The 17,162-nt window shown below is 35.0% G+C and overlaps 1 protein-coding gene across 4 annotated transcripts; it reads right to left on the bottom strand.

Annotated features, from left to right (window-relative positions):
• Positions 1 to 978: 978 nt before the first annotated feature.
• On the bottom strand, positions 979 to 16,655 carry LOC308502307 (C-type lectin domain family 12 member A-like). 4 transcript variants are annotated; one of them, XM_081059921.1, is made up of 8 exons: positions 15,748 to 15,804; positions 13,942 to 14,033; positions 10,270 to 10,389; positions 6,415 to 6,513; positions 5,937 to 6,125; positions 4,831 to 4,982; positions 3,408 to 3,514; positions 979 to 1,260 (listed from the first exon to the last, which is right to left on the bottom strand). In XM_081059921.1, exons 3-8 carry the CDS (start codon positions 10,358 to 10,360, stop codon positions 1,083 to 1,085), a joined length of 816 nt encoding a protein of 271 aa, XP_080916047.1. In that variant the 5' UTR covers positions 10,361 to 10,389; positions 13,942 to 14,033; positions 15,748 to 15,804; the 3' UTR covers positions 979 to 1,082. The 4 variants fall into 4 exon arrangements, with proteins under 4 accessions (XP_080916047.1, XP_080916045.1, XP_080916046.1 ...); XM_081059919.1 differs by lacking the exons at positions 13,942 to 14,033; positions 15,748 to 15,804 and adding an exon at positions 16,342 to 16,655; XM_081059920.1 differs by lacking the exons at positions 13,942 to 14,033; positions 15,748 to 15,804 and adding an exon at positions 10,518 to 10,638.
• Between the last annotated feature and the right edge of the window lie 507 nt (positions 16,656 to 17,162).

Raw genomic sequence — 17,162 nt, 5'->3', positions numbered from 1 at the left:
TTTGTTTTCTTGTTTTTGTTTTTTTCATCCCTATTGTTTAAAACAACTGGCCCTACCTTCTCCTGTTGATCAGTCATTTGCTCATTCCAAGACAGTGACTCATCCAACAAGAGGTGTTGAAACAGCTGGTGGAACTATTTGTTCTTTAGAGACCAGGTTCTCTAAAGCCATAGAACTCAGAGTTACTGGGACTCATTTTCCAAGTTGGTCAATAGAAATGATGGTAAGCAGGGTCAGGTCACCCCTCCTTCTGCACATTGTTTACACGCTCATGTTTTCTATGTACTTAGGACACAGAACCATATAAAGATTATTGATTTAAAGCATACTCTGCATCTTAGAAGATGACATCACGTTGTCCTAAATGTTATCTCTGAGCTGGCTCTCCAGCTGTGCTTTCAACGAGCCCTTAGTCTTTTCCATTGCTCCATCTGACCTTCAGCTTTATGTTGCTTCAGTTTATGACATGACCAGTGGATTGCATGGTTCACTCCCTTACCTCTATGCTAGAAAGTGTATCCCTTGGTCAGACATGATGTTTTGCAAGTTTTCATTCCAGTTGATCAAATATTCTCTAAGCAAATGGATATTAGCTCTGGCCAAGGCCCTGTGGGCAGGATAAGCAATTCCATTTTTTTTCTCTTTTTTCCCGCCCAAATGTAAATCAATTTGTATTACTAGATAAACCCCAATTGGTCACGATGTATTACCCTTTATATATTCCTAGATTCAGGTTTCTCTGGTAAATATCATAAGGTTGGTTTTACATTGTTTATGTCTGGAAAAACAAGAAAAATTAGCTTCAGTTTTTTTACAGTGTTCTCACCCAAAACACTGAATTTATGCTCAACAATATCTGGACTGTATCTAAATAACATAGTATGATTTCAGATATGACTTTAGGTTTCTTTCACTCAGCAAATGAGGAAAAAGAAGAAAGTTTGAAAATATAAATTGTTAAGAGAGAGGCAGGAATTTAGTCTCACAACATCTTTATTCCATTTATGTGGCCTACAAGATGTATGTTCCCCAAAGTTGCCTTTACTTGCAGGATAATAGGTAAGGAAAAATAATTTCTCTAACTACATTCTTCCATCTGGTACTTCATTTATTAGTATACTCTCAGTCCTCACGGGATTAGCTAACTTCTCACATATATACTTTTTTTGTGCAGTGCAGTAAGCATAATAAATATACATTGTATTTATTATATTTCCGCAATATATTCTATCACTTGGGTTATTTCTATTTCTTGTAAACCTGAAAGAGAAAATAAAGAATTACACTTGGCAAGTCAAACATTTGAAACATGTTCACGTACACAAAAATTACTTTTTCAATATATCGTTGCTCCTAGGGTCTGCGTTGTCTAAAATAAATTTTGATTATTATTGAGAACATGAAGAGTGTCCAGGTTACTCAATTTTATTGACAGATACACAATGTCAGAACTGCCCTATTTTTCTCTGCCTCCTCTGTAATATTCTCTTTTTCTCATCTGTCAATATTTGCTGGTCTTTACTTTCAGACATAGCCCCTCCCTTCCCTAATACCTAATATAATTTAGAATAGTGCAATTCCATTAGATTATCTAATCTAACTGTCTCAGTAGTAAATCTTTGACACTGTTCTCCTCAAATGTTTTTCATAATCACTAAAACCAGGAATTAACCTAAAGTACGATACCTTAAAATAGACAATCATCTTTAAGTGACATATCTTTCTAGCCATTTTTGAGAGATTTTTCTCTGAAGTTCTGAGTAATTACCAGCCCCTAATACAAGATTACTGATCAGGGATTACATATTAAGACAAAGTTGTAATTTAAAAATATTATCTTTGGATAATAATGTAGTATCAATACTTAGGTCAATTAATAATCATCATCAATCAATCAATAAGTTAATCAATTCAATTTTTAAAAGTGGAAATTCCTGATTGAGGTGACATAATACAGATGTAATTGATCATAGCTCCTTAACAGAAACAAGCCCTAAAACAACATTGAGAACAAAAAACAAAAGGGAATGTATACATACAGATATGTTTACATACATGATTATAAATTATATGCATATGGAATATGCATATATAATTTTTATTTCAGTATTATCTCTTGATAATTTAAAATATCTACTGTGTTTCCATCCCACTATAGATTATCTTTCCATTTAGCAATAATTACAAATAAACACATGGAAATTCTACTTTTTCAAAACAAGACTCCATCTATACTGTCCCCTGATACACCCACTACTTTTACCTCTAGTCCTTTATTCCAAACGAGATCTTTAAAATATATATCCTTTTTTCCTCCATTAGTACATGTCTTATCCCTTATTCTGTCCTATCATTGCAAACTGCCAGGTAGAGCTGCCTTGTCTTTCTGATGCATATTCCTACACCTACTGTTTCTATCTGAAGGAAAAAGCAACCAGAACAAAACAAAACAAAACCAATCAAAGGTTCCCTTTGTCGTCTGGCCCCGTGTGGTGAGTATGCAGGAATTTCAGGGGTTGGATTCAGTGTGGCAGCGTCCTAACACAGTTGCCCTCAGTGCACTCTTGCTTGAGGTGTCCTCAAGCAACATATACGTATAAACTCATCTGTTAGCAACAGAATGCAGTAGGTTGAGGCTCTGGTTTCTTTCTTTAGTCTAAACCTGTCTCTTTCCAAACTTAAAGGGTTATAAAATACAAAGAAAATTTTAGCATTATTTTGTGTCTTTTTTTCCCCATTACAAGCAGAACAAATACAACATATGAATCCATTTATAATGGTATCTTTATAACCACATTTTTAAATATATGACACAACAAAATGTTTTATACATACCATGTATGCAATATACCCTGCCTAAGTTCATTTTATTCTCTTTACCAGAAATGTTCTAGTCTATCTCTACATCTTCCATTAAAAAATGGACATTTCACACATCAGTTATAGCACAAATTTCAAAGCTAAAATTTATTTTTGGTTATTCTTACTGAAGCATTATAACATTCTGTTCTTTTTATCTGTAGATTTTTTTAAATTAGTCTGATCATACAATTAATGGTTAAGTAGCTAAGGGCAGAATCAGTCTTTCATTCATCTTTGAATCCCAACATTACATCTTTTAGTTACATGCTAGAACGCAGTGCACTTTGTTGGCTTCTATAGTTCTCTTAGATAAAAGCACTATTCACAGAAATTCTTCCTTATTTGGCTACTATAAGTTTGTTAGTGACTTGTGAAGATAATGAGAAGACATTTGTGGTAACTTCTTACATTATGAGATATATTACAGAAGCCCTATGGAAAAGAATTCTTTAAGGAAGCCAGTTTGGATTATAACCTATAATGCTCCTGAGGAAAATGCCTTTACTCAAACCTACCATATAAATTCAGTAAGACTAAAGACTTACCAGTCAGAGGACATAATTGTCTTCTCCACGGTTTTATAATCTGCGTAATCTTTTCTGGGAGATAATCCCAGCCAGTAATTATGTAACTTCCAAAATTTTATAAATTCCTATAGGAAGTAGAGATGATTTGTTAAAATAATTGTCTCCCATTTCTGTATATTACCTCACAACATAATTTCTTACAAATTACTGTTTAAGGTAACATTTTTGCATTATACTACTACTTTTCAATGTTATTAAAGAAAATTGAGACAAAGCAATTTTTACTATAAGATTGCCTTTAACGTTTATACACCAGTTACTGTCTCACATGGAGTAGGATCTACCAATCTGTGCATAACCTTAACTTAAGAGTCAGTGAAGTTCACAAACTTCCGGATTCAAATATTGATCAATAAATTTTCAGTCTGTGGGCAAAGAGGTGATTAATCACTATGAACACATGTTAATGGAAACAGAAAGAATAGGAGAAAAATGTAGCAAAGAGAGTGGTTATAGAATTGAATTTAGAACCAGTCCAGATTTTTGTAGCCAAAGTAATAGGCGTTTTTTCCTCATTATTTCAGACTTTTTTTTTTTTTTTTTTTTTTTTTTTTTTTTTTAGTAAATAACTATGAATGGATCATTTGAGAAAGATCAGATGAGGAAGAGCTATAGACTGATTTCCCCTTCTTCTATAAAGGAGAACAAAGACGCTTACAGTAGGGAAGCTGAGACTCATGGCAAAATTAATTCTTTTGCTTAAAAAATAAATATGTGATTACTATCTGAGAGACCAGAAATGCTAAATAATAAGTAAAATATGGAGATGCTGTTTAGATTCTAGAAAAAAAATCAATACATAAATATATCTTCTAAAGAACTCACTTATTCTTGGATCCAGAAATTCAGTGCAATATATCTGCTTGGCACTTGCCTTTGCCACCCCATCTTAATTCTACTTTTCTATGCATATTTTATCCAAACAATCTTATTCTAGTGCATGTTGGCTTTTTCGCTTAAAAAAAAATGCAAAATGGTGGAAACAAAGACTCTCCTCCGTTGTAGGTTTTATGGAATTGGTAACCGTCAAGAATTATTTCCAGATCTTCTATTTTTAGATAAATGCTCAGAGACTGGGCTCTGAAAGTTGAGCCTAAAGTTCCAGTTTGAAAATGCTTACAGACTGACAAATTTTGAGTGTTCCATACTACCCATCTGCACAGCCTCTGAGATTCCACTGATGCTAAGGTCCTAAGCTAAAGTTTTATATGCTCTACTTTGGCCTGAGATAAATGTACAAAAGTCTCAGTGACCTCATACCCTAACTAGAATAAACCAGAATCATGTGTAGATTAATAAGATCTTCCCCAACATGCCTCACTCCTCCCTAGTGGATGATGGGAAAAGTGAGCATCACAAGCAGAGATCCATAGGACCTTACCACTACACTTTTGTCCTTAATCTTCAACAGGCTGGCATTATTAGCAGAACACATCGTGTCACTGTCTTGCCATGTCTTAAAATCTTTAGATAGTAAATAGCAGCTGTTCCCATGCCATATCCATTCCTTTGGACAAGGATTACATTGGTGCTCTGGAAGAAGAGTGTAGTTTCATTTGGTGTGTGTTGATAATCTTCATTATTCTTATTGTTCACATTGTCCTCTGTGTTAAATTAACCAACTTTACTTGTCTTTCTTCTTTTTACATCAAAGGTAAAGAAAATGAATCTTGTGTTCCAGGCCCCTGTGTACCACCACAATGTGCTCAAAACATAATTTGAGGAACACATTTCAAACAAAACACTTGTATGCCAGTATATTTTCCTGCCTCGGGAGCCCTGAATAATGATTAATTAATTTCCTTCTCTCCCTTTGTCATTTTTTGTATGACTACATGGTAAAAAAAAACAAAACAAAAACAAACAAACAAAAAAAAAAACAAGAAAACCCCAGCTAATCACAAGCAACATTGTGTAATGAGAATCAACCCCACAAACATACATCAATCCTGCCTTCTCCACTTAGAGCATTTTGAGTTCTCTAACTTGTTACATATTTCAGAGATTGTGTAAGAGCACAAAGAACATATTTTAGTTATAATAGCTATAAAAATTGTTAGAGATATTAAAAGACCAATTCATCCAAATTCCAAGGGTAAGCCCTAACTTTATTTCTTTTCTCTTGACTCTTATTAAACATTTACCAAAATTTAGGAATGAGGTCACCTATAAAGAGATGTTCTTTCCTCCCTATCTTCTATTAGCTTCAGTACCCAAAATAACCTAGTGAATGTCAGATTAGAGAAACCGTATACTACTTAATGTTTTATTTAGTAACTGTCACCTTGTGTAATTTGGGGGCCTAAGTTACTTTTACTTTTTCTGGTTTTCTTCCAACTACATAGAAATATCAAGTCCTCTGTCAACCACATTTAATTCCTTTCCCCAAATAATCGCTACTGAGGGAAAGACTGACTCTCAAGTGACTTTTAGGTTTAGTTGATGGTCTAATAAATAATTTAGAGAGAAATATACGAGTAGGATTACCTGAGTTTTTTTTAGATAGCTCATAACATAATTTGGTGGCTATTGTTTGCAGTGTGATAGAGAGTTTCGTGATATTCTTGAAATTATTCATATTATGCATCAGTTGTAGAGAAACATTCTTCTGAAGTTCTTCTTTGAAATATTGTAGTTTTTTCAACTTTTCCATTTCTGTCTTCGAAGTTATATAAACTCCAGATCAAAAAGAAAATGATAAAGAAAATGTAATCCCTCAATACAACCATTACCTCCTTTTTGCTGAAATTGTATTAAGAGTATTGAAGGTCTAGGGAAATAGTCATTTTACAGGAGTGAGGGAAAGTGGCTAAGTATCATGTCGTAAGGACTTAGTTACAAGTCCCCTTTGTGTTTACATGTCACCTATAATCATCCCAAAGCCTCAATTCAGAGTAAACTTTCTTGTAAAACTCATGCAATTCTAGGGGTTTTCTCTTTCAATCAAAAAATGAGGAATACATACACAGGCTTCCTAAGATTCCCAGTCCAATCAGTAGCAGAAGGCACAGGAGAGCCAGAGCCAAGGCTCTTTGACGCCATACATGGAAAAGAGCAGGAGGTGCTGTGGAAAGCAAAATTAGCAAACAGGCCTGGAAATGGTATACATCTTAATCTAAATCATTCACTCATTCATTCATTTTGCCTGTTGTTTTTTTTTGTCCTTTCCTAAAATATCTCCAGTAAAGAAATATGCTTTGCTGGAAACTCAAGGACATTTTAAAATACCTTTTTAAATAATATGTCAAGAATAAGTCAAAAACATTTTGTTAGTTGTTTTGCATGCAAATTGTTTCCCAAAGAGCGGCTATTATTTGGTAGGTTGATTCAATAAACAAAGAGGTAAACCTGAATTTTAAAAAAGAGAAGTGAGTAAACCAATCAATCTGGATACAAGATATCTTTTCTGTAAAAATTGGGGAAACTGAGTAGGTGGCAGTTAACAGAGAGATCAATCTGAGTATTCGTTCCTCAAGTGGACAATTGTGGGTATCAAATCAAAGAAAATCATTTTAGTTATTTATGTTTTCTTCAGAAAATCATAGCTGTGGAACATAAATGATAGCCTGTCTCCTTGTAATGTCCCTGTGTGTCCTTCCATCAGCCAGATCTTAGGCCAAATCTATATTTTTCTTAGAATTTTTCATGCTTTTTAGCAACAAACTTTTGTTGAATGCTTTCTTTTTAGTGACAGTAAAGCCCAAAACAGACAATTTTTCTATTAAAAAAACAACAGGAATTATGAACTTTATGTTATAAGTTAATTATTATACTTAAATAAGTAAAATCAGAAATGAAAAAAGTAATATTACAATTGATACCACAGAAATATAAGGATCATTAGACTACTATGAATTATATGCAAACAAATTGGACAATTGTATGCAAACAAATTGGACAATGTAGAAAAATGGATAAATTCCTAGAAATATACAACCTGCCAAGGCTTAATCATAATTAAATATTAAATGTGACCAGACTGATTATTAGTAAGAGATTGAATCAGTAATCAAAAACCTCCTAACAAACAAAGGTCCAGGACTAGACAACTTCACTGGTAAATTCTATCAAACAATCAAAGAATTAATGCCAATCCTTCTCAAACTCTTCCAAAAAATAAAAGAGAAGGGAACACTTCCAAATTCACTTTAGGAAGCCAGTATTACTCTGATACCAAAACCAGACAGGGTGATACAAGAAAAGAAAGTTACAGCTCAATATTCCTCATGAACATAGACACACACACACAAATCCTCAACAAAATATTAGCAAACCAAATTCAACAATCCGTTAAAAGGATCATGCACCATGATCAAGTGGGATTTATTCCAGGGATGCAAGGATGGTTCAACTTCCACATATCAGTCAATATAATATACCACATCAGCAAAATAAAGGATAAAAATCATATGATCAACTCAATAAGTGCATGAAAATATATTACAAAATTTAACATTGATTTATGATAAAACTCAATGTAATGGGTATAGAGGGAATTTACCTCAACATAATATAGGCTGTATATGACAAGTCTATAACATCATACTCAATGGTGAAAAGCTGAAAGCTTTTCCTCTAAAATCAGGAACAAGACAAGGATGCCTACTCTTGTCACTTTTATTCAACATAGTATTGGAAATCCTAGCCACAGCAATTAGGCAAGATAAAGAAATAAGAGACATCCAAATTGGAATGAAATAAATAAAACTCTCACCATCTGCAGAAGATATGATATTATGCATAGAAAACCCTAAAAACTCAGGGAGACTGGGAGGCTCAATTGGTTAGAGTGCGGGCTCTGGATGACAGGGTTGCCAGTTTGATTCCCACATGGGCCAGTGAGCTGCACCCTCCACAACTAGACTGAAGACAACGAGCTGCCACTGAGCTTCCGGAGGGGCAGCCGGATGACTCAGTTGGTTAAAGAACAGGCTCTCAACAGCAAGGTTGCTGGTTCAATTCCTGCATGGGATGGTGGATTGCACCCCCTGCAACTAAAGACTGAAAACAGTGACTGGACTTGGAGCAGATCTGAGCCTTCCACTAGATTGAAGGACAACTACTTGGAGCTGATGGGCCCCGGAGAAACACACTGTCCCCTAATATTCCCCAATAAAATTTATATATATATATAAAAGAAAACCATAAAAAAAGAAGAAATACAAACTAGGAAATTAAGATAGAAAATACTGCAAAATCCTTAAATGTCACCTCTTTAAAAAAATTGTATTAAAGGAAAAGCTCACAGAATTGAGCTGTTTTTCCTTTTCAAGATTTACAATGCTGATGATAAATAAATCCAAGATCTAACAACAAATATTCTGTTCATAATAAAGCTAGCATTTCAAAGAATATTATATTTTGTGCGGGGGAAATCATTTAAATAATACATGAGAATTCTTCTATTATTCCCATCATAATTTCACTGTTTCTATCAATTTTCTATGTTATCCATAACTACTGTTTATGTTGTTTTTAACTTAAACATAATGAATTCAAGTATGGATGTGCTGGGGCAGATTTCATCCAAAAAGCCAGGAGCCAGTAGGTAGGAGCTATGTATAATAGGAGGAATATAGGATTACAGATAAAACGGAGACTAGAGAATACTTTACTGAAGTATAAGCTGGATGTCAATACAGGTAATCATTTACATCGTTATTTAAATTTGAACAGAAAATTACAAAGCTTCCACATACAGTGTGGTTTTGAATGGTATATCTTTCAATATTTCTTTATTTATTTTCTTCCTTTAATCCCTGATGTGTTTTTTTGTTTTGTTTTGTTTTGTGTTTTTTTTTGTTTTGTTTTTTTTTTGTTTTTTTAAGATTAGTGCAGGGAAACAAGACTTTATTGGGGAACAGTGTGTTTTTCCCAGGACCCATCAGCACCAAGTCAAATTGTTGTCTTTTCAATATTAGTTGTGGAGGGTGCAGCTCAGTTCCAAGTCCAGTTGCCACTGTTCAACCTTAGTTGCAGGGGACATAGCCCACCATCCCTTGCTGGAGTTGAACTGGCAACCTTGTGGTTGAGAGCATGCACTCCAATTAACTGAGTCATCCGATCACCCAATCACCCAGGACCTCAGTAGCAGCTAAGTGACAGCCTAGCAGGAGCTCATTGTCTTCATTCTAGTTAAGGGGGGCTCAGCTCACTGGCCCCCTGATGTGTTCTTTATTCAACTTAACCTCTTCTATTTTTCAGTAAGTCAGGGAAAGATCTCCAAAAGAAGTAGGAGAAATACTAGGGTAATATATGCTTGATTTGGTAGAAAATAAAATGTAATCCACTAAAGATAGACATCTCTGTCTGTCTCTTTGTGTCCCTGTCTCTGTCTCACTCTTTTACACACACACACACACACACACACACACACACACACACACACACACACACTACCATTTTCTTATAAAAAAAAGAACATACAAAACCATGACTTTCCCGGACAGCATATGGTCCTTGTTCCATGGTTTCCTTTCATGGGGATAAAAAAAGAATTTTCACAATCTAGTCATGTGAAAATACTATCCTATCTTAATTATCCTGAGTGTGGTGTTAAAAACTAGAAAATTTACAAAAGACAGTGTTCAAGACACTGATCAGTGCGTTTAAAAAACAAACAAACAAAAACCTTCATAATCACTTTATATGGACACTATTGGTAGCTTTGGTAAAAATGAGAAGCTTAATCCAAAATTCAAATAGAAGGATCATTGTCAATTCATTAATATCTAAGTTGCAGGCTTCTACCCTTTCACTCTATTACCTTCTATACTTCATCTCTACCATCTTACAAAACATCCATAGCTCAAAATCTTACCTTTTGTGCCAACTTGGTCAAACTCCTGGATATTTTCTATCTTTCTGGCGTCTTGGAAGTTTAAGTCCGCATAAGTAACTTCTTCAGACATTGATGACTATGAAAAGAAAGCTTGACAAACTAAAAAAAAAAAAAAAAAAAAAGATAAGGGTAAATTAACAGAGTTGAATGTTAAACAGAAGTTGTGATTTGAAATTCTGTTTATAAACTGAAGCTTAAACTTACAAGTTTAACTTCTGTTTTCATACCTACTGTACAAACCACCCATAGGTCTGCAGATGAGCTGTATCTGTACCATGCATGGCTTCAGACAAAAACAGGAAGCTATTACAAGAAGGAACTTTCTTCCTCTTATCTCTTCCTTTTCTCATTCTCTACCAATGACAGAGTATCTATTTAAATTGTGTTTGGACATTAGTGTTGTGCAAATCACTAGTGCAACATGATGCAGAAATAACCTAGAATTCATTGGAGAACTTTCAAGCAGAGAGATAAAAACGATACAATCCTCACTCACTACTCTACAAAAATGGTCTGCAATAGATGCTCTGCACATGTCATGGCAAGAGTTCTGATAGAGGGGTTTGCCTTAGCCAGGAGATTGGACATACACAGAGAGCACCTTCAGAAAAAGGGGGAGTACAAGTTCCACCTTGCCACGCTGTTATGTTAGTGTAGGTTAGCCTAAGAAGAACTAGAGAATGCCTACTACTTTCTCTAGTAACAAAAAATAGATTAAGGAATCTAGGACCCAGGAACTATGCTAGGAATTGTGCATATTGATGGCCAAGGTTGGTACCAAAGGCCCTGGAAATAGCTTTGCAGGAAAGCTAAGATCAGCCTTGTTGTCTTTCTGCAGACTGGCTCAATCAATTTGAGTCAGTTTTCAGCTAAGCTACCTAAGGGAGGAAGGAAATGAGTCTCCAGGGTTTTGCAGGTTAAGTATCTGTTAACTTTGATGTAGATTCTCAGAAGGCAGCAGTTTTCTCATTTCTTGATCAAGTATGCAATGTGAAGGTGGTGGTTAGGGAACAATTATTTTTAAGTAAGTTCTTCTTAATTTTCATTAATAAATCTTACCTTGAAATTCTAATTGGTATTGCCACATATAAATACCATAAAATGGATAGGTGTTATTACTATTTTTTTATTGAAAAGAATGTGTGAAGAGTTTTAAAAATATTTAAAGAAAAATTAACTGCTTTGTTATATGTTAGAGAAGACATAAAATTAAAATAAAATAATAGGTTTCTTTTATAGGAGTTATGAAAGACTGAAAAAATAACAGATACAAAATAAGTAGAAATATACACAACCAAAATGAAGAAAACTTGAAAAACAGAAAAAAATTAAAAATAGGGAAACATGCTTTTGGATTACAAGTATCAATATTGTAAAAAAATAATTACATCTCCTAAATTTATTTAAACATTTAATGTCAACTTAAAATACTACTGTATTTTTTCCTGATACTTGAAAAAAGCTAGTGAAATTCATTTGAAAATATAACTGTAAACATATGCCAGCAATATTTAAAGGAAAGTATAATCAAAACATATAATGATTGCCTCCATCCTGAGCACTTTACTAATGCTAGTTTCATCTTTACAGCTCTTTGAACTAGGTACCATTATTATCACTCTTATTCTACAGATGACGAAGTGAACAATAAAGATATTAATTCCTGATCTAATATTACACAGGTGATAAATGGCATACTTGTTGCCTAGCTCAAATATATATCCACAGACAATAATGCTTCTCAAGTGGGAACAGACTAGCCCTTCTACCCTCCCTAGGTGGATCATCTATTTGTACATAAAGAAAGAAAACATTAACATTTTAGAAGAAAATATACATTTGTGGATTTATTTATTACTATCTTTGAGTAGGAAAGACCTTTTGAAACAAGACAAGAAAAGTCATTTGATAAATAGACACGATTTACAATATAAAAGTTAAACTTGTTTATATGACGAAATATAGAATAAAATGCCCATGGCAAACTGAAATAATTATATATACATATATAATACATTCCATATATATCATAAAGGACAAAGAGCTAATCTTACAAATTTACAGAGAAATGATTATACAAATCAATAGGAAAGAGACAAGTAATAATAAGAAAACTGACATTGATATGACAGGTTTGTATTTCTCCTTTTGGACAGACTTATTTTATAATGACTTAAAATTTATTTTTAGTGGAACAAAGAGAGATGGAAGAGGCGGGCTTTTACTTTTTATTATGTATCATAGAGTGTTCTTGTACATATGGTTCCTCCCTCCCTCTCTCCTTCCTATCACCCTCTACTTGGTAAATCTTTATATTCTAAAGCACTTAATACATTTAATGGTAATAGATCTAGTTAGCATCTTAGCTTCTGACATAGGACCTGACCAAATATATATACTGAAAAAGTAAACGATGATTGAATTACAGTTTCTTTTTCTTTGGAGAGGGTGAGAGCTGTGCATTACTAAGGCAGAGCCTTACTCTGTGTTATTTTGGTCTTATGTTATACATTATAGAAAGTTGTTTAGTCAGTTATCACTATGGAATGAAGAGTATGCAATGAATTGTCAGGGGCAACAAAGAAATTAAAAAGTCCTATTTCCAATGTGGTCATAATTGTGAAGATATTTGAATAACTAAAACTTCATACCGATTGTTTTGGTTTAGAGCTGCCCAGATATTTAGATATATAGCTAAAACATGTATTTCTTCATGAATAAAAAGATCCAGGATGATTTAATGAATTGTCCTCCACAGCCTCATGTTAGTCTTGATTCTAGTAAAATACTGAGAGGTGATCTTTAAATATAATTGCAAATGTTTTCCAGAATTAAACATAAATGATAACTAAATTATCCACTGCCTGAATTATTTGTGTGGGTTATTATAATAGAAACAAGGCAAAGAAATAGAGATAGGTGACTAGAAATGCACAGTGACAAAAATTCTGACATATAACTTCAGAGTTATTGAAGACTTGGGAGACCACAGTGACGATGATATATTCAAGTTCAAAAAGGAATCCCACAATCAGGATTCAAAGATAAAAATAAGTATATACATTAAAAGGGGAGTTTGAAAAAAATAACATAAAAGGACAATTTTCAAGATGTAGATAGGCTCAAAAGAAAAAAAATAGCAAAACATCTTGGTATTCACTGCTGTGGGAAGCCATAACTACTACTGAGCTTGAGAGGGCAAGGGTCGTAGCAATTTACTGAAGTAGCAAAACCTATAACTATAGAAATTGGCCACCCTGGAGATACAGTCGTAGGTAGAAAAACTGCACTCCCATATCCTACCAATGTAGGGAAATATTCCCCTAACTTTGGATTTTGCCTATTGTTCCTGTTAGCCCAAATTTACCTAGAACTTCAGGAAGAATGTCCAGTAAAATTATGCAAAGGAGACAGCTATTTAGTGTTTGGCAAAGGGGATGAGATGGTAGAGAGTAGATCTGGAAAGACAAACAGAATATCCAACGAGGCTAATCTCTTCTTCTCTCTGAAATCATCCTCTCAGATCCCACAGCACGGTGGATTCATTTCAATTCAGTCACACTTCCAAAGAAACCTGTATTAGAGTTCTCCAGAGAAAGAGAACCAATAAATTTACACACACACACACACACAAACTAGGAATTGGCTCACATGGTATGGAGGCGAAGAAGTCCCAGGATCTGCTACCTGCAAGTTGAAGAATGAGGAAAGCTGGCGGTGTAATTCAGTCTGAGTCCTGAGGCCTGAGAAACCAGTGGGGAGGAAGGAGTGAAGGTCGGGGGAGGCCAGTGGTGTAAATCTTTGCCTGAGTCTGAAAGCCTGAGAACGAAGAGCCCCAGTGTCGAAGTGGATGTTGTAGGAAAAGAGGTACGCTTCTCTTCAGGCATAGAGAGAGCGAGAATTTGCCTTCCCTCTGCCTTTTTGTTCTGTTCAGGATTTAACAGATTAGATGATGTCTGCCTTCCTTGGTGAGAGAAACCTTCTTTACTCAGACTACTGATTCAAATGCTAATGTCTTCTGGAGACTCTCTCACAAACACACCCAGAAATAATGTTTACCAAGATCTGGGAGTTCCTCAGCCCAGTCAAATTGAAACATAAAATTCATTATCACAGAACCTAAAATATTAATTACCACCAATGTGATTCATTTAAGGTAGCAAGGCTGGGTAGAGGGAAAGTGGAAAATGTCAGTTACTAAAACTATGTGTGTAGTCTCTCCGCGTAGAGCTGACCATGTGGCCTAAACCGGAAACAGAGCCCTCTTTTCATACCACGTATTTTATGTTCCCCTTCTGTTCTGTCAGCACTTTTTATTTTACCATAATTTGACCCACATGCCCATTCTCATAGGTCCTGAGTCCTTCTTAGTCCTGTTTATATAGAGCTACTCTTGCTTTCTATTGACCTATATTTTGGGGAATGGGATTAAAAAGAGCTACTTCAGTTAATTCCTTGGGTTCCAGATAGTCTACTCGTCCTTTGTGCAAGCACAGTCCAAGTTGTCCTTAGTATTTGAATCTGTCACTTTAAGCAATACTACCTATTGTTTTAGGGATGTAAGGAACACACAATTGCCAGTAGTGACCTATTTCAAGTGCCAATTGAACAGAACCATGATTATGATCCTTGTGGAAACATTACAACTGTTGGTTCTGGGACCTCCAAACACACCAAAACTTAGTGTGGCAAACAAGCAGCAAAAATTTATTACATGGGCTGTCACATATAATACACAGAACAACTACTCTTACGTTCATGTCATTTCCCAGACAATAACATTCTGGATATAGGGGGTTAATACCGTATCTTCACAGCTGTTTGAAAACATATACAATAGGTTATAAGGGAATGCCCCAATACTCTAAAATACTGTCTCTCAGATTATACAAGAATTAAGTCTTAAAAAAGCATTCAAGTCATTCCTCTGCTCTACTAAGCTAGCCTAGTTGCTTTGGGGTAGTAGGCATGTAGTATAATAAGTCCAGAGAATTATCGTTCATTGTCCTACTTCGCTTGCCTTCAAATAAATTTCTTCATCAGAAGGCATGTTGTAAGGAGTGCCATGGAGATTAATGAATTGCCCTGTAAATCTATGACTAATGGTGCTGTCAGATGCATTGAAAGTAAGGAAGATAAATCAGTGTCTGGATCAGTGTCTCAATTATTTTTTAAAGCTCAATTTTGTCTTGTTTTTCAAATTCTCTCTCTCTCTCTCTCTCTCTCTCTCTCTCTCTCTCTCTCTCACACACACACACACACACACACACACACACACACACAATCTCCCTCTAGCTAGGGTTTCACCAATCTAATCCAACCTGAATTTTTCTCTTTCATTTAACAAAATGGGTCTTACCAAGTTCAACAAACATTATATTTTCACTATACCCATTGACTATTTCTTATATATTATCTTAATTTACATGTAAATATTATCCCAGAAAAACTACTTACTTACTTGCTTTTACACAACAATGGAAGGCTGGATTATTTGCAAATTCATCATTTTTCTTAAACCCATCAGAGATCTGAGGTCACAGGGCATTCAGCTAAACTGAAAACTAAGGAAAGATGGGCAGATGCAAGGAGAGACAAGGCATGAAATCTAGCTTATCTGGGGTCGATGCTCAACTCATATATGCTGTTATAAAGAATTTAGCTAAAGTTTCCAAAAAATTGCTAAAGGCAGAGTGTCGGTTTGCATGAGAGCATGGCACCCCTGAGACCTGCAGACAGGATGATAAATCACACCCCCTGGAAAGCACTTTACAGGCTTCACCAGATGTTGAAAATTTGGAGCAGGTTAGGAGACTTTAATGTTTAGCTTATGTTGCAGGCCTGGCGGAGACGAACAGCAGCTATTGTACAAAAGACAGAAAGTCCCACCTGGAAATTTCTCCCCTACTGAACAAAAACTTAAAGCCACTGGGGGCAAAGCAGCAAACTCCCAATCAGGCCGCTGGTGAAGACTCATTACAGCTGGAAGTGAAATAGAAACTTCTCTATACTCCTGGGGAAAAGACAAGAAAACACTGTGATAGTACTTACATTGGCTTCTAGAAGTCCTCTGCTAATTCAGCTCTAGTTACTCTCAGTGGTTACTTGCTTGCTATTGCACTCTGTCTCAATTCTCCTCCCTTCAGGGTTCTTCATCTTCCAAATAAACGGCTTGCACTGGATTCCTCAAGTCCTGTTTCCAAGTGTCTCATGTCGTCCTTTAAGACCTCCCTTTTCTCCAGGTCCTTTCCACCCACCCTTGCAGGGCAGCAATCTATCTTTTCTCCATTGCCTTAGTCCTTTCCTGTCCTCCGTCTACAGGCTGTATCATTGCCCGAGGGTTCACAGAGAGCTGTAAGCAGAGAATTGAGAATAACCCCAAACCAAGCCATGGAACACTTAACAATTTAAAAGGTAAGAAAAACTGTTGTAATCTAAGTAGGCTTGTCAGGAAAAATATCCAGTTAAATTTAAATTTCAGATTTAAAAAAATGGTTTATTTTTAGTGTAAGTATTCATGCAATGTTCTTGTTTTGTTACATTTGCAATATTTTTGGTTAATCTGAAATTCCAATGTATTTGGAAATTCTGTATTTTAATTTGCTAAATCTGTCCACCCTACACATACATGAGTGGGTTGGCTAGAAAAATGAAGACAAATTTGTATAGGCAGCAAAAATTATTTTAATGAGAAGGAAGTCTTATTCTGAACACCCACCCTAAAGTATACTCTTCTTATCCCTCCCCATACACATCAGTCAACCTAACCATTATCCAATCCCATGTTTTTCCATAGAATTTATTAAGTATTAAGTCCCAGTTAATATTTTCCAAATGACTGAAAGGCGTCAGAAAGTTTGCTGTGTTTATTT

This window comes from Rhinolophus hipposideros (genome assembly GCF_964194185.1).
Source record: "Rhinolophus hipposideros genome assembly, chromosome: 9".
Lineage (NCBI taxonomy): Eukaryota > Metazoa > Chordata > Mammalia > Chiroptera > Rhinolophidae > Rhinolophus > Rhinolophus hipposideros.
This window is presented reverse-complemented; position numbering and strand designations above follow the sequence as displayed.

Bases quoted from the DNA above. Each gene is read 5' to 3' on its own strand.
- LOC308502307 (XM_081059919.1), bottom strand. From the start codon at position 10,360: ATGTCTGAAGAAGTTACTTATGCGGACTTAAACTTCCAAGACGCCAGA. The intron at 6,514-10,269 runs GTAAGATTTTGA...TGCTTTCCACAG, and splicing joins TGACCAAGTTGGCACAAAAG to CACCTCCTGCTCTTTTCCAT. The intron at 4,983-5,936 runs GTAATCCTACTC...CTCTTCTTCCAG, and splicing joins GCTATCTAAAAAAAACTCAG to AGCACCAATGTAATCCTTGT.